Below are 23,249 nucleotides of genomic sequence, written 5' to 3' on the forward strand. Positions count from 1 at the left end.
TTATATAATATTATATGTTGTACATAATGTAATATATTTTTGTAAAACAAAATATAGTTGTCTTTTTTTTTTGCTTACTTTAAACTATTTAGTTCCTAAATTAATTCCTGCAATAACAGGGTTATAAAAATTATAATTTAAAAATGTGATTTTATTTTTACTCCAACAAAACAAAGCACTGATTAATTTTCAAGAATTTGAACAAATTAGCTCTCGTCAAGATTCAGTGAGAAATGGTTCAAAATGTTTTGTCATTTTAAAAAAAAAAATCAGGTAACATGAAATGTTTGGAAACACTAGTGGTAATGATTTTGTTATATATCTATAATAAATATATATTATGAATGCTTTGGATAAAAAGATGTTAAACAAAAACATACAGTTAAATAAATGTCAATATTAAATTTAGTAACGAATGTGGAATTCATGTTGGATAATTTTTTAATTGATAATATCACTGTCAGGTATTTAATTACGGTTTACATTTTTGTGGTTTTATAACTGAGGAGTTCGGGTTCGTTTCTAGTCGGTATCAACGGTGCAGCATCTGCCTGCAGATGGCAGCAAAAACCAGTGTATGAGTTTAAAACTGGTCTGCGGTCAGAACACTTGAACAGACGCTTTTCTTTACTGTGTATATTTTTATGAACTTGACACGAAAACGATCTAAAATAAAGAAAAAGCCAAACATATAATAATGTATTACACTCAGTCGAAATATATGTGTATATATTTAAATATATATATACTGTATATGTCAAATGTATTTACAAAAGGTAAAAATTCAGTTTATATTAATAACATTTAGTAGAAATGTATATTTATGGTAAAAATAAAATAACATAAGAATAGTTTAGTATAAAAATGCAATGTTGACAGTTATAAAACATCATCATATGTAATAGACATATAGTATTGAAAATTGTCTTGTGTGTTTGAGATGGAGATGTGGTGGTTAGTGTAGCGGTTGTAAATAATTTATATATATATGTGTATATATATGTGTATATATATGTGTATGTAGTGAAGAGAGAAATATTTGGATGTTTTGTACATTCATTGTTTGTTTTTTTCTTCTCTTCTCTTTTTTCTGTAGACAGTAGTTCATGGTGTGACGGGCCCAGTGCTGTTCCACTGTGCTGAGGCAGAGGAGCTGTGTGTCGCATCACTGCCCTGTTTATTTTCTCTGTGTTTACGTTAAGTCGCTGTAAACATCACCACTGTTTGTTCCTGGTTTCCGTTACAACAAACAACAACTGAGCCCGTGGGCTGAAGCTGCTGCTGCTGCTGCTGCTGCTGCTGCTGCTGCTGCTGCTGCTGTCATTGTGTTTGTACTTTCAGACGTCCAATTATTACACAGCACCAACCTCAAACCAATTATTACCCAACACACACACAGATACACACACACAGTCTATTATCATCTCTCTTTGTGTGACGGCACTGAACAACAAGAATTATACACCTTAATTAAGCAGCCAACATGTCAGAGTATTTATAATAACTCCTGACAGAAAGAGAGAGCGCCACTCAACACACACACACTGCAAAAAGTAATATCGTCAAAATGCACCATCACTCCAACCACGAGATGAAAACAGTCAACAGTCAAGAAGAGAGAAATTCAAGTTATTAGGAGTGATACTGAGGAATACTGATAATGTCATACAAAGATGGATGGATGGATAGCCCCCCCCCCCCCCCCATGTCTCAGGTGACTCAGAGAACCATCTGGTTCTTCTCCACAGAGAGAGGGAGAGAGGTAAATTAACAAGTTGCCACATGTTTCCAGGTTTGTGGGGTGAAAGTGATGCTGCTGCTTTTAATTACACCTGGACGCTGCTCATTAGCCATCGGTGTAACCAATGAGAGAGAGAGAGAGAGAGAGAGAGAGAGAGAGTACACCGTATCTCCTTATTAATGTCCTCAGAACCTACTGAGGTCAAGACTCCTGTTTAAACTGTGCTCCAAATAAGTACTTTCATTTATGTTATGTATTTTAGTTTGATTGTAGGATTAATACATGTGAGGTTAAATCAGACATTTCTAATCCTACCAGTAGGGGGGGGTGGAGTGGTGCAGTGGTAGGACCCCCTGCCTGCCACCAGAAGGCTCGGAGTTCAATACCACCTAGTCCCCAAACCCCGGGTAGAGTGGTGTCCAAAAGGGCATGTGGAGTAAAAACGGTCCAATCACAGCGCAGCGTCCAGCTGTGGTGACCCCTGATAAAGGACCAAACTGAAAGAGACTCTTCAAACAAAACTCAACAAAAGAAAGACAATTACCAATCACTTCCATTTCTCCACCGTGGCACAATTAAAGCAAAGCTTGAGATTGACCTTTATTTGCCTTAGTGCACCGCTCCACAGTAGCTTCTTGGCCCCCCTGAAGGGCCCGCCCCCCACTTTGATCCAAGGTTGTTTCAATATTTTTTATTATTATTATTTCTGTTAACAGTACATTTACGATCAATTCAATATCAATTAATGACTTGTTTGTCGGTGCGCTCCTCCTCTCCCCTCTTTCTCTCCCTCTTTCCTTCCTCTCTTCCTCTTCCTCTTCCTCACCCTCTCTGCTATAATTGGTCTCAGTGTGTTTTTCTCTTCATATGCTACATTAATTATCACAGCAGTCAGACCAGAGACAATATGGCTTTATTTGTTCCTGTGGGAGGGAGGGCTCGTGTGTGTGTGTGTGTGTGTGTGTGTGTGTGTGTGGACAGGTGATATTCTCATGCATGCAACATACAGCTGAGCACTTTTATGGCTCATTATAAACACTAACAAGGCTTCAGTAACTGAATGTGTGGACTCCACTGGGACACTGGGACACACACACACACACACACACACACACACACACACACACACACACTCACAAGGTTTCAAGATACTAGGATACAAAGATTCAAAGTGTTTATTGTTATACTATAAGAAGCATGTTTCTCTAATTACTCTCTTTCGCTTCTATCCACAAAGAAAACCGATGATCTAAAGTTGGAGTTGTCGATAAACAACAACAAAAAAACACAATAAATGTAATTTGAAGATAACAGATAAAAATACAAACTAAATATAAGCAGTGCCAGTAAATAAGCGTGTAAATACAAACAAACTATTATAAAAAAGAAACACAATAAAACAGAAAATACCACTCAAAGTTAGAGGGTGAAAACAAAACAAACCAATACAGTGGAAGGAATCAGAGGAATTCACCGAAATGGTTCCAAACCCTCACTGTTCAAACGTGACCAGTCTGCTTGTGATAACAAACTCTGGGTGGTTTTTCTATCAAATCACTTCAAACTACAAAAAAACAAACCACAGCTAGCAAGTTCTGTGTCTTGTTTAGAAGCGGTGGTCTGTACTTATTCAGCCCTGCGTTGTTGACAACCAGTTTGTCCGACAGCAGCACAGGAAACAACACCAAACTCAATTTATTTACACAACTGAGAGGCTAATAATGAATGCTAATGTAGGCTAAAAACCAGCTGTGCCAGCACCGCAACACGACGGTGTCCAACACAACCAATCACCATCAACGACACCAGGAGAGGTTAGAAGGCTCTGAATATAAAAACCAAAAACAGAGGCCACGCTGACTGTAGGTGGGTTCAGTGCCTCACAATGTGAACAGGAAAAAAAGAAGCCAGGGATGAAACGAGGTGACGGAACAAACGAACAAACAAACTAGATCAGAACTGCAGAGCCGGTAAATGAGAGAATTTGTGGTTGAGTGTGTGGCAGGTTAAAAAGTCTCATTCTGTACGTAGCACTTGTTCAGGCAAAGAATTTGAGATAATTTGATTCCACATAACTCTGGGGTGAGGGGGAGGGAGAGAGAGCAAGAGAGAGAGAGAGAGAGAGAGAGAGAGACATGTTGGGTGTGACCAGTAATTGGTGTGACTCTGTGTAACAGAGAAGAGTTAACAAGCTCAGCCTCCAATTAAACAACAAGCTGCAGACGTGGACTGAGGAGGGCTGGCTCAATTAAACACACACACACACACACACACACACACACACACAGTGGGTTAAGATGTTTTTTTTTTCAAGAGTTTAAATAAGACATAAGGAGAAAAGAAAGTACAAATGATTAGAAATATTAGTTGTGTGCAACAATTTTTAATTTTTAATCATGGTCAATAACAAAATCCTTCTGTATTGTGCACACGTACTTCAGTCTACTATGAGGACTACTGTATCAGAACAAACCCAGGGGGGCTTTTTGACAGCAATATTACCTTCACACTGCAGCAGTTAAAATATTTCTTAAATAAAAATAATAATCAAATCAAATAGAAAACTAAAGCTATTGTTCAATATACGGAAAATATAAGGAAAACTTTGTTACAGAGAAACACAAGTTAGCTTCAGTTAGCCTCAGTTAGCCTCAGTTAGCTTCAGTTAGCCTCAGTTAGCCTCAGTTAGCCTCAGTTAGCCTCAGTTAGCCTCAGTTAGCCTTGAAGTCCAGCGTCACATTCATAACTACTACACCAGTACTACTGTAGTCCCTAAACAGGGACCAACGTCAACATTGGTCTTTCACCAGGGTGCAGTATAATTAGTCTGTGTCCAGTAGAAAGAGGGTTTATGTTACTTTAGAGGGAGGTGAAGAGGTTTAGCACAGAAAAGTACACAACTGGGTGAGAAAATACACTGAACTCTTGTTCGGCGTTGTTAATATCAGAGAATTCCTTCTATGTAGAATTCACCAGGACGCTCATGACCTGCTCTGACGTCTCATCTAAAGACTGAAGTCTAGTTTCTTCAAACGTTCTTTCAGGTTTAAGAAAAACAAAACAGATTTCGGAGTTCAGACGAAATCCTGTGGAAGAGCTTTGATCATTTGAACAGGTTTTCACTCAAGTTTAAAAACGTTCTTCAAACCGGTTCATAAAATGGTCCATAGTGATTTTACAGTCTGTCCTAAAACTTTGTTTGTTTTTTGTCTAATTAGCTTGGCTAATTAGCTTGGCTAACACTTCCCCTGTTGTATGCAGGTCATGTTATGCTGTAATGTTATGAAGAGCTCTCTTTGTTAGACTGGTTCAACAGACTGTGACCTTTGACTGCTGGGTTTTATGATTGAAAAAAAAAACCAGTGTAAATTTGTCAGACATTTTAATAGGACACAGACTGTATGAGAAGAAAATCAGTGAGTGTTGAATTTTCCTGTGTCACTGAACACATCGTCTCTGAGCTGATTATCTGTGTGTCTGCTGTAATCCTGACCTGATAGGCCTAAAAGATCCTAATTAATACTGCAGCTGTGTCACTCTGGCTGGATGTGTGTGTGTGTGTGTGTGTGTGTGTGTGTGTGTGTGACATGATAAGGGCCTGTGGGAAAGATAACAGTTATTATCGCCCTCTGTGGTCACCCCCTCCCCAACATTTCTACCCATCTCTCTCTCTCTCTCTCTCTCTCTCTCTCACACACACACACACACACACACAAAGGTCAATTTTCAGCTAGCAACTGTAGACTTGCTTGGGTCTCAGTGGGCTCTATTACTGTGTGTATTGAGCCATGGACTTATCTGACACACACACACACACACACACACACACACACACACACATAGATGTTGTGGGCAAGGAGGTGGATAATCAGCGTACAAACACAAACACGCTAACAAGAAGACAACATGTAGAAACTCATGCAAACATGCTGTAATATGTGTACACAGTCTGACGAATGCACACGAAGTGTGTGTGTGTGTGTGTGTGTGTGTGTGTGAGAGAGAGAGGGGGGTAACTGGTTATTGAACACGTCCAGTGCAGGTTTGTACAGCTGTGAATTAATGTTGGTCATACTGGTGGAGCTGGGAGGGTAGACTACAGACTGCAGCAGACTGAATAAACCTGTACCAGCTAACAGGTTAGCTAACAGCTTAGCCAACATGTTAGCTAACATGGTGGCTAACATGTTGGCTAACATGTTAGACTACAGACTGCAGCAGACTGAATAAAACTGGCTAACATGTTGGCTAACCTGTTAGCTGGTCCAGGTTTATTCAGTCTGCTGCAGTCTTTAGTCTACCCTCCCAGCTCCACCAGTATGTGTTAGCTAACATGTTAGAGAAACGACCAGAGAATTCAAACTGGGAAATTTTGGTGACATTTCCTGAGTTTGTGTCAAGATAAATATTAAACACACACATACCATAAAAACAAGAAACGACCAGAGAATTCAAACTGGGAAGGCTTTGTTTTGGTGACATTTCCTGAGTTTGTGTCAAGATAAATATTAAACACACACATACCGTAAAAACAAACACATATTGTACACAGTACACACATACTGTACACAGTACACACATACTGTACACAGTACACACATACTGTACACAGTACACACATACACGCAGGAACATGTTTTATGACCTCACTGTTTTGGACCTGTTTTTACAGACTTTACACAATCCCCTCAACATCACCTTCATCATCTTAATCCTCCTGTAATTAGTGTGTGTGTGTGTGTGTGTGTGTGTTTGTAAGCATGTTGGTAGCATATTTTATCTAGCTAATGGCGCACGCACACACACACACACACACACACACACACACACACACCTACAAAAAGAGCTCATTAAAGTTGTTTGTCAGAGAGAAAATAATTAAACAAGCTTTTCCACTGCTCTTGAAGTCCCTGTTATTCTTAGGGTGTGTGTGTGTGTGTGTGTGTGCACATGCACAGTCATGCACACACACCACATGTTGTCTGAATGTATCTGCGATCTGTTCGCGTCCAATCAGAGCCTGTGACCACAGCATGGTTGTATCTCTACGGTGGTTTCATCCACTGGGAACAACAGGCTCACTTCCTCCTGCTCATCTACCACTGAAGGTGATATAAACACTAGAGGGCAGCACACAGCCAATGGTTTTTCATAAGAGCATATACTGTGAGTGGAGATCACGTAGCGCGTGAACCCAAACCACAGCAGAGGTTTAGTTTGGTATTAGATTCCTCATTACATTTGATCCTGTAGCACCAACAGAGAAACCTGGAGTCGAGCCTCGGAGCTAAAGACTGTAAAGATGAAAAAATCAACGTCATTCTACATCTATGACGTCCTAATGTTAAATATAATGTCAGATTTGTACTGAAGTAAAAAGAATCTTTTACAACATGATAGCAAAGATTGTACAACTCTAACTCCACAGAACCAGTTGAAAATCAGTGATTTAAATCCTATACGATACTCGGATATCGTACCAGTCTGATATTGATCAAAATGTCAACATCAAAAAAGATCTATAGCCCATCTAAGCCGATATCTAAGCCCAAATGCTCAACTGTACGTTGAACGTCACGTTGTAAAGCCCGTGGCATCCTGAAGGAGAAAAGCAGTGCTAACACATTTAAGTGTAATTTTGAACTTTGTCGTGGAATTTTGTACGGGAGAGTGATGCTCTCGTCACCTTTAGTTTATAATGTTTCAGTGTCATGGAGCATGTTCAAACCCTCTTGGTCTAGCTTACCAAAGTCCATAAAGAAAATGATGGTATTTAACTTGTCGCCGGTCTGTTGCTGCCTCCTGTGGTAGCAAACAAAAATAAATAAAATGCTAAAACCACTGATTTGTTTGTTAAATACTTAGACAAACAGCATCTGTGTTGGTCTACCAGTAAAATCCTCCATTTTCTTTCTGGTTTCCAAACTTGACTTTCATGAAGGCTGTCCTAAAGTTAAATGAAGAATTGAAAATATTTGCCAAGATACTCGTTGACTTTAGGCATCTTTTTTTTTTTCACAAAGAGGCCAATGTCTCAGTGTGACTTATCAGCAGGTGGCGCTCACAGTGCAGTCAGACCTGTCTCTAATTAAAAACCTCTGAACTCTGCATCTCACAGTTATCACTGACTGATTAAAGCTCTCCATGCTGCTGATATTAAACATTTATTACTGAGAGAAACTGATAAATATTCAAAGCTCTAATGATCTCCAGCCACAGCAGGTAACCTGTGAGCCGAGCTTCATTTGCAGATTCATTGTCTTTGCCTGCTTCCTCTGAGGCTTCCTAACACTGAGTCTGTGTGTTTTATCACATATGATAATGTAAATCACTGTTTTTAAATTGATAAACGAGTCACAGCAGGATGGTGGCGTTTGGCGGAGTAACATGTTACTAGGATCTGCGCCGCACTGAGGCCTCCGGGTTCACATGTCTCCGCTCTGACAGCAGGAGGCAGCATTGTTGTAGTAATATTGACATGTTTACGTTATTTACCTGCATGTTAAAGCTGGGGTGTCTGAAAAAAGAAGAAAAGAGAAGAGAAGGTGAAAAAAAAAACACGGAGAAACGCATGGGCTCCTGCAGACATATTCACAGCCCAGCTCTGTGTCTGTCCTCTGTCTCATTGTGCACCAAATGGACCACCTGTCTCCTCCAACCTTGTCCTCCTCCTCCTCTACTGTGACATCCATAAATCATTTCCTGAGCCTGGTGTCTGCATCTGAAACTCACTTTGTCCAACACTGTCCTTTGTCAACATATGTCCAAACTATGGACAGCTCGAGCAAATATTTACGATCCACCCGATCTGATACCTACGCCCAAATGTTCAAGTTAACTTTGACATGACAGACAGTCTTTCCCTCTTGGACGGTGATCTGTCTCTCAAACTGAACCTTTTTATTCTGCAGTTTTACAAACACACAAGGTTCTGTCCAATACCCATCCCTGCATCCATCCATTTCCGTCCACTTATCCGTTACGGATATCCGGGTCACGGGGGCAGCAGTCTCCATGACCACCACCCAAAATCACACTGCACCGTACCAACCCCCCTGAACCTTCCTGCAGGTGGTGAGTCCACTGGACTGGTACCAACCACACCAATGACAGAGACATTGACTCAGGGCCAAAGTGCCACTCCAACAGCTCAAAAACCATTAAAAAAATAAACTCCCAGTTTAAATGTCAAATTATATCTGCAGTTTTCTGAACAGATTTAGGTTTAGATTTGTTGTTGATACTCAAACAAACTGTAACTAAACACAGTATCCTGATATTGTGACTGTTGTAAGACGTCAGTCTCAGAAATATCAGAAATATTTTATTCTTGACTAACTGCAGACAAAACTAATATTACAGCCTTTTCAGCATTTCACAATTTGAAGCAACAATAGCAGCGGAGGAAGTGTGTGAGTGACTGCAAATACAATTTCCAACCATAACCTCTGGGCATACGCACACACACACTGACACACACACACCCTGCTGAATATCAGGGTGATGATGACACCCTCTCTGTCACTCGAGCTGTTTCCCCGGTGAGTTTTATGTAAATATTGACGAGCGGCGTCGCCTGCAGCCCTGTGTCGCTGCAGCGGCAGCATCTGTCAGTTTTCATCTTTCATTTCCTCAGACATATGTTGATGAACTGTGACACTGATCTGACACTGCAAAAGGTGACAAAACACTGATCCTGAATTTATCCCATAGATGAATGGTGCTTCTCAGGTTTCTGAAATTATTCTGAAAAAAAAGGACCTTCTTTAAAAGCACGTTGCTGTAACGCAGTGACAAAGAGACAGGAAACATCAGAAACAGAACAGGAAATGGGAGTGAAAATACCAAAAACACAAACAACAATCAGAAAGAATCATCAAGTCACCACAGGGACGCACGGCAGGACCTAAGATATATGTGTCCAACTCAAGGCCCACGGGCCAAATGCAGCCCACCAAATCAGTTTTATGGGCTGCCGGAGACCTCCCCTCACCCCAGTGAGTTTGAGACCCCAAAAAACAATGACAAAGACACACAAATTGAACACACACAATAAACCAAGGCGAACACAAAGACAAAGAAAACGATCACAAAGGTTCAAAACTGCCACAGGTGGCGCAAAATACAAGTAAAGGATTGAAAGTCTGAAAAGACCTACATGAACGACAACGCCAAAAACTCGCCATGACCTCATAGTGTCGCCATGTCAGATGACATCATGGGACTTCACAGACAGAACCAGTGCTAAGAAGCATCAAGACGTACGATACCAACTTCAATAAAGTTTTCAACAATAGAGTTGAAAATTGACCAAAGTGAAACAAACAAATGAGTCAAACTCCCAGCAGACGAGATCGTTTTCTTTTCTAGCCCCAGATGTTGCTGCGTCCCGTCACCTTTTACAGCGCAGCGCTGCGGCGGCGGCAGGCGACAGCCTCTGAGATGATTAAATAAAGACGTTTGGTAATTTATTCCAACGTGTTGCAGCAGAACATATGTGCTTTTTCTCCTGAGGAGGCCCTTTGTTACCAACTCATTAATATATGTTAAAAATAACAAGCGAGGACAAATGTGCAGGAATAACAGCACCAAAAGAAAAATAACATATTTGACACTATTGTTTTCTTTTTTTTCCTTCTTCAATCCCTCTGGCTTTAAAAACTTTATTTCACTTAATCACGTTCATCAGGTTAACCGTCACTCCAGTATTTTCTGCTTTTTCTTGTCTTATTCTGACCCCAAATGCAGGGTTCACATGATAATTTAATCACTAATTAATATTTGCTAATTTATACTCAAGGTCAGAGTGTGATTATTATCCTGGGTTTCATATAAATGAAAGAGGTTTATTTAAAGGAGATTCAAGTTCTCCCAAGTCTATTCAGTGATAGTAGTGATAGTAGGGTTATACCACTGAGTTAGACTCAGAGATATTTGTGAAGCCAGCGCCCCCTGTTGCTACAACCAGTAGGAGGGACAAAGCTTCTCAGTCCTCAGTCCTCAGACTGTGCTTAAACAGCTACATCAGCGACAGTCTTAGATCTTCAAAGAATTTCTTTAATCTTTTTTCCAATTAGACAGTTTTTTAAAATAGAAAAATACATTAATAAACCTTAACTGTCTCAGACCAAGGTTCACTGATGAAGCTGATCACATTACATCTCACCTCATCTTATGTTGCCTTCAACAGTGCTCTATGTTAAACGGGTTGGTTTTTTCCATTCCTTTAATCATAACAGGGTCCATAAGAGTGATTTCATAAACTTCAGTTAATTGCTAAAACAAGTCCTGGAAATAAAGAAAGAAAGAAAGAAAGACTGTGACTGAAGTGTATTTCATTAGCCTTCAGTCTTCAGCTAAATGGCTAAAATCTAAATGTACGTCTCTTAATGCCAACATTAAAGAGGATGGAGTAGGAGATTTTTGAAATACGCAGAGAAAAGAATGACATCAACTAAGGTTAGCAACAGAAAACCTAAGTTTATCTACAAAAAAGTAGTATTTTCTGCTGTACTGCTGCCCCTTGTGGTCAGTTTGTGTCACTGCGTTAAATTGCGAGAATTTTAAACACAGGCAGCAGTCCCTGAACAACAAAGTATAAAGTCTTTTTCTAAATGGACTCTGGTGTAACAATGTGGGACTCTTAGGGGCAGTGGTGGCTTAGTGGTTAAGGAAGCGGACTTGGGTCAGGAAGGCTTCAGGTTTGAGTCCACCAGCTGCCACTGAGGTGCTCTGAGCAAGGCACCGTCCTCACTCACTGCTCCCTGGTTCTTAAAGCTGCCCAAAGCAGAGGTCACAGCTGGTTGTGGTGACACAGGTGAGCTGTGTCACAGTGACAGGAGTTCACTTCCCTTAGTCCAAGTCTAACGGCCTGCATCATACATTCAAGATAGATCAGTTCTGGGAACTTAACTAGCTGTAGTTTCTGCAGACAAAGCTGTAAAAGGTGGTGCTTTGTTTGTTCCTGATCAAGTCAATCTGTGTCTGGTGTTTTTTAACATTTTTCTTTAATTTCTGGAGGGAAAAAAGTGAAAACAATTAAGACAAAGTGCAAACGTGCTGCAGGCATGACCGCTGCGACCTACAGACTGACGCCTTCTCCTTCTCTTCCTGCAACACCTCCCACCGCTGACTACTGTTGTACCTCGCCATACGCCGGCATCGGCAAACTTCCCCTCAAAACATTTGCACAACAACGTACAACAACGACAAGCAAGTTTACTGGCTTCTTAACACTTCATCGTAGCTTGCACAGTGATGGGAATCGCACCCACGGTGGGAGGAAGGGCTGTAAAGAAGTGACGACGGGTGGTGGGTGTCAAATCTGTCAATGTGTGTGTGTGTGTACATGGTGCCACGATTTTGTGTGAAAAACAGAGCAACTGACTGCTGTGTGTCTGTGTGTGTGTGAGAGATGATGTGTGTGTCTGTGTGTGTGTGTGAGAGATGATGGTGTTCAGTGTTGGTGTTCAGTGTGGTAGTAAGGACAGCTCAACAGAACCCTGGATCATTTCTGGTCCACTCTGTTTGGTCTCTTTAATCTGATCTAGACTCAAACATGTTCCAGACCAAACAACCCTGTCTAATCTAAACCTTCTTTTTAAATCCTTGTCCCTGAGTTTATTAATAGGGACCTGGTCTCATTAGTTGACAATAAAAGGTACCAGTCGACGGTGAGGCTGGATGTAGGAACTGGAACAGAACCTAAAAACTAGGCCAAAGTAAAGTGTTGTGAACTGACCTGTTTAAGTCGTAGTCAAACCAGCCATGCAGCCATGACGGAGGACTTCCTCTGCACACCTGGCAGTAAGCTAACGATGTACAGTCAACTCAGTACGCCCTCTACTGACAGCTGTGTGTAGGTGAACCTAGGCAGAAGTAAATAGACCCAGTTAACAATAAAAAAAATGTCAGATTCTTCCCTTTAAAAATGAATCTTTTGTCCTGGTGGTTAGATTATCTTTACAGCAGGTTACATTACCATGGTTATCAAAGTGTGAGGTGCGCTTCGCCAACTCTTTTTAAAAACTGGTGGGAAATAAGATCTACACTGACTATAACACACAGATATATGGGGTAGGACAATGATTATTTAAAACCTGAGTTTTAATGGACATCACTTTAGCCATTGTTTTCACAGAAGAATTAAAAGGAATTCATTGTTAATTTTACCTACTTGAAAACTCAAGCAATAAAACTTTTAATGGCAGTTGGCGTACACTTGTTTTTGTGCCTTTTTTTGTCCTGGTGGTCGGGGCTGCTACCAAGCAATAAAACTTTTAATGGCAGTTGTATGTATATCAGACTATCCCACACTGATGAATGGAGGATACTGGAACAGAGTTCTCTTTGTGGTACAAAACAGAGACATTGATACCTAATGTGTTATTTCCAGATGGTTGTGGATATTTATGGATGAAAACACGTTCCGTGTCAGGCCATGTGGTCCTGTGGCTTCTCGACGTTTCACATTTCTCAGACACTCTGGAGCTGTCAGGTCCATTCAGGCTCAGTGGACACAGATGGACCGAGACAACAGATTGGCCTTCGTGTCAATGAGCTGCTGATATCACACGTCAAACATTTTCTTAGTGGTTGCTGTAAAAAAAGTGACTCTGAGGAACATTTATAAATAAATTATAACTCTGACATTTGTCCCTCCTCAAAATCACCTAAAAAGCCCAATGAGAAAAAATACTGCTATTAACGTGGATGCGCACTATTTTGCTGGTCCACTGCTGCCTTCAGTGGTGAGTTTGAGTAACTGCGGTTACACAGTGACAGTTATCACCAAATCTGAGTGTTTTAGGAACAGGCTGGAGCACCCGTAGAAAACACGCTCACAGGGAGAACATGAGAACCACATATAAAAAAGCTGAGCCTTGAACAGGTAAACATCTTGCTGTAAGGCAAGAGCACTACCCAATCTCACACCGAGGAGCCACAGTGCTGGGTTTAGCTACGAGCTCTGTTGCGGAAAAGTATTTTTATGTTTGTGGAAAGTCAAAGAAAGAAAAGTGGAAAAAAGTAAGAAGTGTTTCGTCACACCCCAGAGAGGGAGCAAAACACACTTACTGCAGCGTGCAGATCAGAGGTGAGCTTCCCCCGAACAAGAAGTCTCAGACAATCATAATACTGTCCCATGTCTGTCATCCTTGGCCTCAGGCAACAGAGTAAACATTAGAGAACAATAAAAGAGATAGTGACTGTCACATGGTCGAGCAAGGGTTAATAAACTATTCAGAGAACATGTGTATGTGTAAGGGTTAATAAACTATTCAGAGAACATTGTACAATGTCCCCGTCCTCTAGCTCTAGGGAGGGTTATAAATATTCAGACCTCTAGCGATTGGTTCAGGACCAGGACATCTTGATCACTGCAGCAGTCAAGGATAAACACCACGACAACAAGTAAATCAATCTACATGCATGTAACATTTACACCACAAATCATTAGTTTAGGAAACTCTACAGCTATATATATATATATATATATATATATATATAACTACATGTGGGTGAAATATTGCATTAAAAAAGTTAATATACTTTTAATGCAAATGGTTAGTTAAACAAAAGACATAACTGAGATTAGCCAGAAGCAGCTAAAAGTTTTGAATGTGTTTACAACTTTTCAAAGCTACGTCCAAACATGGAGGCCATCGATCACCATTGATTGTTCGGTAACAGCTTGACCACTGTCCCACTGTGTGGTGCACTGACATAAAAAAATGACACATTTGAATTCCTTAAAGATAAAGGCCAACTTTCCCGTGTGTCGTGATATAAAATCATGGATTTTCCCAATGCACGTCCACGTGGGAAACGAATTGAATCTATAAACATCTGGTTCCTGTGGTGAAGTTACAGCCAGATGAAGCAGCAAGAATGTTCCAAGATTTCATAACCGTAACCCTGGTCAGTAGCTGTGTCTGTAATGACAGGACTGGCCCACTGGCAGCCATGTTTCCCCCCCCCCCGGCAGACCATCCTCTGTTGTGACTCACTGACGTCGTCATTGTTCTGTTTTAACACAACAAACTATAAATAAGGACGATGGCTGTACTGCACACTCAGAGCCTGGGTGGATCCACAGGGAGCTGCTGACGTGTGACTCACTGCAGCCACAGCTCCTGTCCAAGGCCTTCAGGAGCGCAGAGTTCAGACAAAAGAGGAAAAAAAAAACATGTTCAGGATTTGGAAAAAAAACCCCCATCAAGATAAGAAATATAAAAATGTAACAAGGTGACTGTGAGCTGGAAGGATAACGGAGACCAGGTGAAGGAGATAAAACAGATACAGGGAGACCACGACGACAACGGAAAAGAAAAGAACAGATACAGGGAGACCACGACGACAAAGGAAAAGAAAAGTAACAAGCTCATAAACCAGTGGCTAGTTGACTGCTGCCTCCAGTGGTCAGTTTGTATCACCTTTGAAAATTGGATCAAAGGATTTACAACACAAATAATATATTAATAAAACATTTGACTGATTTGATTACCACTTGTTACTTTATGGTCTGTATATATGGTCATTGTACCACGAGGGTTCAATGAAACTGAGCCTCTGTTTTCAACCCATCACCACAGTGAACAGTGGGCAGCTGTAAGGACCAGGGGGCAGTGAGTGAGGACGGTGCCTTGCTCAGAGGACCTCAGTGGTGACTTGGCAGACGGTGGACTCGAACCTGAAGCCAACTCATGTGTGTTATGAAGTTATTGTTTTTAATTAAACAGGCAATGCTTTAATCCATATAGTTTCTATGGCTGACCAAATCAGGAGTGAAATGACAAAAAATCTTAATTGTTGACATTTAATCTCTCTGCACGTTTTTCATTTTTTTCTACAACACTCACAGATTAGTACGAACTAGAAAAAAAAAATCCCATAGTGTAAATAATGTATTTACATTAGGGCTGAACAGGAGTTTTGATTCGCTTGCTTGAATGTAGTATTTGTTCCTCCATGACACAAGTTAACCACTGGAGGCAGCACTGATGTCCCCAGTGGACCTTGTTTTATTAACATCACTGATTACTTTGGTTCATCTTCATTACTACATCAATACCAGCATTAGTGTTGCCATCATCGGCTTGTGCTTTTCTGTGTCTGACAACACTGACATGCTGACCTCACACACACACACACACACACTTCAGTCCTCCCACGCCTTAGCCTTGCTTCCATTTATTCCATTTATTACAGATAGAATGTATTTGTGTGTGTGTGTGTTTAAGTGTGCGTCTCCTAGCAACCAGAACACTTCACTGAGTCGACAGCATCATCGCATACGCAACAGGTCGATTTGATGTGTGGATAAAAAGACACAGTTGGACTAGTCCTATTTTAGTAAAGTCAGAATAAACTATTTCCAACATCCTTCCTACTTCACTTTCTTACCTTCTAAGATTCTTTTCTTTTGTCTGTGTTCCATGTCTGTCCTGTCCTTTATCCTATTCTACTCTGTCCTTTTGTTCATCCCCTAATCACCCATCCTGTCCTTTCCTCGTCATTTAACCTGGTCTCCTCCGGTCTTTTCTCTTAAGTTTATCTTCAGTCTTTTTCTGTCTTCTTTTCTTGTTTCATCTTCTTTTCATTTCCCTCAGGTTACATGCTCTTCTTTCTTTCTTGGTGTCTTTTTCTCTCCTCTTGTCATCTTTTCATATCCTCTTGTTTCCTTTCCTTTGAGTCCATTTTCCTCAGTCTTATTTCCTTTTGTCTAATTTCTTCTCTTCCCTTCTCTCTCTCTCTCACTTCATATTTATTTCCTCTCCTTTTCTCACTTGCTGTCCTATTCCTCAAGTCTTCTCTCCCCTCTTCTTCACTTCTTTACTTTCCCTTGCGTCCTTTTGCCCCTGTCTTCTACTCTTCTCTTCCCTCCTCCTCTTCTTTCCTCTTTTCTCACTATATTCCTATCATCTCTCCCCTCTCGTTTCCTCCCCATCCTCCGCCTTCTCTCTCTCTCTCTCCCTCCCTCCTAACATGTTCCAGTGTCTCCTCTCCTCTCTCATCATGTCCCTCTTGTCCGCTGCTCCGTGTTTCCTCCACGTCACCGAGTCGTCGCGCCTTCGTGTTTTTGCGCGTTTCTGACGCGTCACTGTTTTTTTTTTTTCTCTGCCTCACCCTCTCACCCAGCTGGGGTGAGTGAGTGAGTGAGTGAGTGAGTCCCTCTGCTCGTCGTGACTCTTTAATAGTTTCTTGGCAGTGATGGAGAACACCGGGGAGAAGGTCCACATGAGCGCGCCTCCACTCATTCGTGCGCCCAGCCCGCTGCACTTCTCTGGAGGGAACACCGGCACCGGGGGAGGAGGAGGGGGAAGCGGAGGTGGCAGCAGTGGAGGTGTTGGAGGAGGTGTGATCTCCTTTCAGATCCAAATCGGTCTGAGCCGGGAGCCGGTTCTCCTGGACGCTGCAGATCTAAGCCTGAGTCAGGTCCGGGAGGTGGCCTGTTCCATCGTAGACCAGAAGGTAAGACCAGAGCAGACAGGAAGTCCTGCAGAAGTTTCTAACAACTGTCAGAGTGAACAGGCAGCGACCGTAGAGGCACAGTAAAGGTCCAGTCCGTCACATTTGAGAAGTCCAGTCTGTGTTTATGTCTAAAAACGTGTAATTGTGTGTATAATTTATATTAAATGTGTATAAATTACATTAAATAAAATTACCATATGTTTTATAAATAATTAGAGAGATTTTAATGAGAAGTCATTTACTCTGGTCCAACTCTGGTTATTAGTGGACCTGCCTGTTACCATGACACTGTAACACTCAGTAATGCAACTGCTTCAAGACTGGGGTTCTGAAACTATGGTTTGTGTATCCCTGATGCTCCTGGCTTGCTTCCCATTGTGGTCAGGTTAGTTTTGGTTAGCCTTGTTGCTTGTTGTAGTACTACTTCATTGTACAACATGTATTGGTCTAATAAACACCCTAACAAACTTCTCCATCACATACTGGTCTTAGCTTTGTATCTGCGTTATAGCTAAATCACGTTCATATATTTTGTCATTTTTGCTAACTATAACACAGTTAAAGCAGAGCCAGATGTCAGGACCAAATTTTGTTGGATTTAGTTAATCTCTACCTTGTAACTTTGCAAATTAAATGCGGAGCTAAATGTTAAGGATTTTTGTTGAGATAAACACAGCAATAACTGTTCAATCCAGACCAATCAGGTTAATAATTGTTGAAGAACATTTAACAACAGATCGTGTTTTTTTCCAGGAAGAATACCTCATTCACTGTCACTGACCACCAACAGAGGACATGCTAACAGCTGACAGACCCCAGCACAGAGGAAAAATCAATAACGTGTGGATAATTCACAGTCCCACAGGCGATATTGTCTGCAGCAACACTCTGTCAAGTAACTTAATTTAACCCTCCTGTCCTGTTGAACCTCATCGTAGCACCAGATTAGCATGAGGATGAGACGGAACAACAAATCAGTTGTTGTGTCAGAAACCCTGTAGGCAGTGACTTGGTTTGAGTTGAGTTTTTAACACAATACAGTTCATTCATATTCTACCGCCTAGTCCTTTACAGGGTCAGGGGGCGGGGAGTCTCTGGGCTATGGACGTCCTTTGGACCGTCATCAACAGTTGTTTAGTCAATCACCAACAGAGACCAACAACATTCACACTCCCACTCCCACTCACCCTCACATTCACGCTTAATGTCAACTTGGAGTAAACAATTAACATTTGCCTAATCAGAACATTTGATTTATTTGAGGAAGATAGAGAACCCCCCCCCCCAACACACACACGTGACGTGACGACAAAATATGGTCAATAGCACCAACCAATATTTGACCATCAGGATCACCGGACTAAGCTTAGCCTTTAGCTCATAAGTTAGTTTACATAGTAATAGTAGCTAAATATAAAGCAAAAACTTGATATAACAAAGTAACAGCAAAAGAGCACACACATTTTTTCTAAATATAAAGCAAAAACTTGATATAAGTAATAGCAAAAGAGCACACACATTTAAAAAAAAAGTTAGCCCAGAAATGGTTTAAAGTTAACAAAAGTCTAGCAAAAAATAGCTAAATGCTAACCAATGAGACCTGATGTTAGCCAGGAGGAGCTGAGAAGCTGAGCTTTAAACTTCCATCGTCAATGTACTCATCAAAACACATTAATTTCATAGCAGTAATCATTTTCTATATGGCTAGCTAAAGCGTTCGGCGTGTGTGTGATGTGAACCAGTCTTAGCGGTGACTCTGAGCAGTTGTGTCTGATTCTTTTGTCTGTATTTGTTTGCTCGCTCTGCAGTGTTTTGTTTTGTTGTTGTTGTTTTTTTAAAAACCAGCTTCTGCTGCAGGAACAGAGTTGAACTGAGAAGCTGTTGCTAAGCACTTGCTAATTAGGCTGCAATGAAATACACAGACAGTGTCAGTGTCCTAATGAATGTGATAGATAGCCTCTTCCTTACACTCTCTCTCTCTCTCTCTCTCTCTCACACACACACACACACACACACACGTGCACACATTAACAACAGTGTTGTGGCTGTGGACATGTTTTTTTTGAGCCAAATCTGAACAAAACCAACTCAGTCTCCCACCATGCACCTGTATATGGCTCAGGAGCTTCTACTCACATGACAAGAATATCCATGGGAAGTGTAGATCAGAACTGTATCTCTTTGTTTATACCTGTACATGAAGGAAATCAGGAATCTCACCTCCCAGCAGGAGTCCCCTCGTGATGATTGGTTAATAACCAAATCAGGTCAGCCCGACTTTGTCCTTGTGGGTTAGGATTGGTGGGTGGACAGCGATGTTTGGAGAATTCCGTTTGAGTTGTAGGTTGGTCAGTTAGTCTGGGTTCTCGTAAGCATCAAGTCTCTTTTGATCCAGGGCTGGTCTTTATGGGGTTGTTCGCTCTTCATATATTTCAGGAGGTGGCGGTGTTGGTGGTGGTGTTGGTGGTGGTGTTGGTCTGCCTGTGTCCTGAGTTGTCTTAGATAATTCAGGTCTGGACACCAGCTGGTCTAGAATCCAGGGCTCCAGGTTGGCTGGACTCTTGGCCTCATGGCCATGGTAGACTGCCTGGTCTGGGGTGGTCCTTTGCCCCTGAGGTTGTCTACCTGCTGTGGTTCTGTGTTGCTCAGTATGTGTCATCTTAGGCTTGACGTCAGGCTGTCTGTAAATAAGGCCGATGAGGAGAGTTGAAGCCAGGTCACCAAAGCTTGTCTGTTGGTTGGAGTATCTTCTCTGATCTAAATCAAACGGAATGTTTCATCAGGTATCATTCTCTGTGAACAGAAACAAAGTCCATAGAGTACGTAGAGTATTGGAACTCACCAAGGAACTTTAAGCGTCGTCTTATCTGGCGGCCTGTGGCCCAGCGTACTGTTAGAGGATCAGGCTTGTTATCAGAGGTCCCAGGTTCTAGTCCCACTGTGGTTGGCTGTGCTGTGTTGAGCAAATGTCCGTTGTCTGTATATGTGTCTGTACATGTGTAACGACAATAAATGCAAATCTTCTTCTAATCAAGACTCTCATCTTCATCATCATTGTCAGATGGTTTTCCAGTTTAAGGTCTGGGTCCACGAGGCCTCAGTGGAGCCTAGACCTCCGTCCACCTGTGCTCCTTCACCAGCTCCTCGGAGAGTCCTGGCCTCATTTAACATTAACTTAGGAAGAAAAACAATGGCGCCAGTTCTTTATGTCAAAATGTAAAAGAAACCATTCGTGAAAAAAATGGTCAGTTATAAAAAAAAATATGCAAAAAACATTTTACGGTGAAATGTGTTGAGTTCAGAGTTCAACTACACACACACACACACACACACACTCTGCGACATGTCCATTAACTCTGTTCAAATTCTCTAATCATCTCACTTCAGGTGAGAATCACCTTCCTTTCCCCAGTGAGACTGTTACACCTGAACTTCACACAACACACAGACACACACACACACACACAGGTTGCCGATTAGCGTGTTTTTTATTTGCAGGTTTTTTTTTTTTTTTTTGTTTTTTTGTCTGTGCTTCAGTAGAGTGTAAAGAACAGCAGGTCACCTCAGCACCTGTTCACACACCTGTGTGTGTGAAGGCACTCACAACATGCAACACTTAACACTTCAAATGGCAACAAATGAAGTGATTAACATTTTCAGGTGTGTGTGTGTGAGAGAGATTGTGTGCATGTGTCTATGTGTGTTAGTGAAAACCAACCTTTTAATGAGACAAAAACAGAACAGTTAAGACTCAGCTTTAGAAAAGTTTTAACTAAGACGAGGAGAAGAAGACCAAGACAGAACTTGACTTGTGGGTTGTATCCCAACAGAAGCGTCCAACATATGACGACCTTATTTTAACAACATAACAAAACACTTCCATTTACAACAACCCAATCAGCTGGTTTGGATACTAGCTTTAGCCAAAGCCACAGAGACAAAACGTGTCATGCTTGAGGAAAACGTTGGGCTAGCCTCCCGTCTGCATGTTAGCTTAGACAAGACAGGAAACAAAGAGGTAAAGCTTCTGTTTGGTTGTTCAGTCCTTTGTCAATACAGGCCAGTGGTGACACAGTGGTCTGCAACATTCAACACCATTCAACAAAACAAATAATATGAACCCACAAATGAAAATGAATTTGTTGTTGTTTTGCTGTTAGCCAGCAAGCTGAACATTTAGTGGGACGTGTCGAATTGATCCCAGGCTGGGGAATTACAGGTAAATATATCAAAGACCTTCAGTGTTATTGACAGTTCTCTAACTAGAGCAGTTTAAGACCTGATTTGTTTACCGTGCGGCTAAATACTAATTGGATAATTGCGGCAAGAAAGTCACTTCCACAGACGCTTCACTGGGGGTTAATGTCACATTAGGGGGTGTGAAAGTTGTTGTTCTGCATGATGATTGGATGAACTGTTTAAGAAGCAGTAGCTCTATACTGATGACGGCAAATACAGACCTTCAGACCTATATCTGTATTTCTCCTGTTGTTTTATGTAATTACTGTGTTTCCTTTTTCTAGATGTTTATTCATTTTGCCTGGAAGAGGCAGATTTGTTCTGTGTGCAGTTTGACATGGTAATAAATACTCACACAGTATTATACCAGGCTAAGACGACACCAATTTATGACAGTAACATAAATGTGTTCAACTGGATGTGGGTAAATACTGGCAGAGGGATGTTTACCAAAACAAGAGTTTCGTCTGTGAAAGACCAACACTTTTATGGACCAGGGTCAGAACTTAATGGATTAAAGCAAAGGATCGCCTTTGCTTTAATCCACTAGATTCTGAGCCATGTTCAAGGAATGAAAAAGGACACTGATCAGAAAGATGAGTGAAACTAGTCAAGACACACTTTATACTGAGACAGAAAAGAACAAGGATAAAAGTAAGGATGTGGATGGACGGGAGAGTGGAGATGAAAGACGGAGAACAATGACAGTGACACACACATATCTGCTCTCTGTTTCATTTAGGGTGTGCGTGTGTGTATGTGTGTGTCATAATGGCCCTCAGAAGGACACTTCACCGCCGCAATCATCATCTGTTGCCTGGCAACAGTACCGAACCGCTAGCGACAGAAACATGGCTCACACAGCTTTATTGTTACTGTTAGAAAGGTGTGTGTGTGTGTGTGTGTGTGTTTCTGTCTTCAGTCCAAGGCTGTGGCAGCACTGATGTGATTTCACTGAGCACTGAAGAAGCTTTTTGAAAAGGTTCAGCATTTGTAATTCACTCACTCTCCCACATCAAGGTTCATAGAGAAAACCAGTGGTTCTGCATCAGAAGGAAACAGCAGTTGTTGATCAACTCAATATTTCAAATTGATCGCTTAAATGTACCCCCCTGACACAAATTGACCACACGAGGCAGCAGTAAACAAGTCTGTCTGACACAATGAATCATTTGTTTGGTGTGAAATAATTCGACGGTCTCCTGTGCTGCAAACCAAAGTTTTCTGCTGCTGTAATTTATTTAAACAGCAGGGTGTGAAATAATTCGACGGTCTCCTGTAATTTATTTAAACAGCAGAGACTCTTAGAGTGTGTTTGTGTGTGTGTTCATCAGCCCTCTGACTCTTCATCAGAAGCCTTTTGTTGAGAAACATCTCCATTCCCCTGCGATATGGGTTTTATAACAGTGACTTTCAACACACACACACACACACACACACAGGACAAAGACACACACACCCTCTCTCTGGATAAGTTCCTCTCTGCCCAGCCTGATTTATAACAGTGACTTTCAACACACTACCCATCCATCCATCCTCCATTCCATCCATCCATCCATCCATCCATCCATCTAGAAACCAAGACCATGATAAAAATCTCTAAAACCAACTTCACCAACACGTTCAGGGTCTGAAGGTCAAGGATATTAAGACTGTCCAGCACTTGTGTCCATTGTTACAGTCTCACATAGTTACATGAGTATGTATTATTATACTGGCCAGTGGTGGCCTCGTGGTAAAGGAATTGGACTTGGGTCTGGAAGGTTTCAGGTTTGAGTCCCCACTCACTGCCCCCCCC

The 23,249-nt window shown here is 41.4% G+C and overlaps 1 protein-coding gene across 1 annotated transcript in view; it reads left to right on the plus strand.

Moving 5' to 3' along the window:
• Nucleotides 1-15,606: 15,606 nt before the first annotated feature.
• The window catches only part of prkd1 (protein kinase D1), a 21,493-nt gene continuing 13,850 nt past the window's right edge, over nucleotides 15,607-23,249 (plus strand). The window contains exon 1 of the mRNA XM_008314826.3: nucleotides 15,607-17,212. Within this exon, the coding sequence (XP_008313048.2) occupies nucleotides 16,952-17,212 (261 nt within the window). The 5' untranslated portion in view covers nucleotides 15,607-16,951. The remainder of the gene's footprint in view (nucleotides 17,213-23,249) is intronic.

Source organism: Cynoglossus semilaevis, chromosome 1 (assembly GCF_000523025.1).
Source record: "Cynoglossus semilaevis isolate Cse_v1.0 chromosome 1, Cse_v1.0, whole genome shotgun sequence".
Taxonomy (NCBI): Eukaryota; Metazoa; Chordata; class Actinopteri; order Pleuronectiformes; family Cynoglossidae; genus Cynoglossus; species Cynoglossus semilaevis.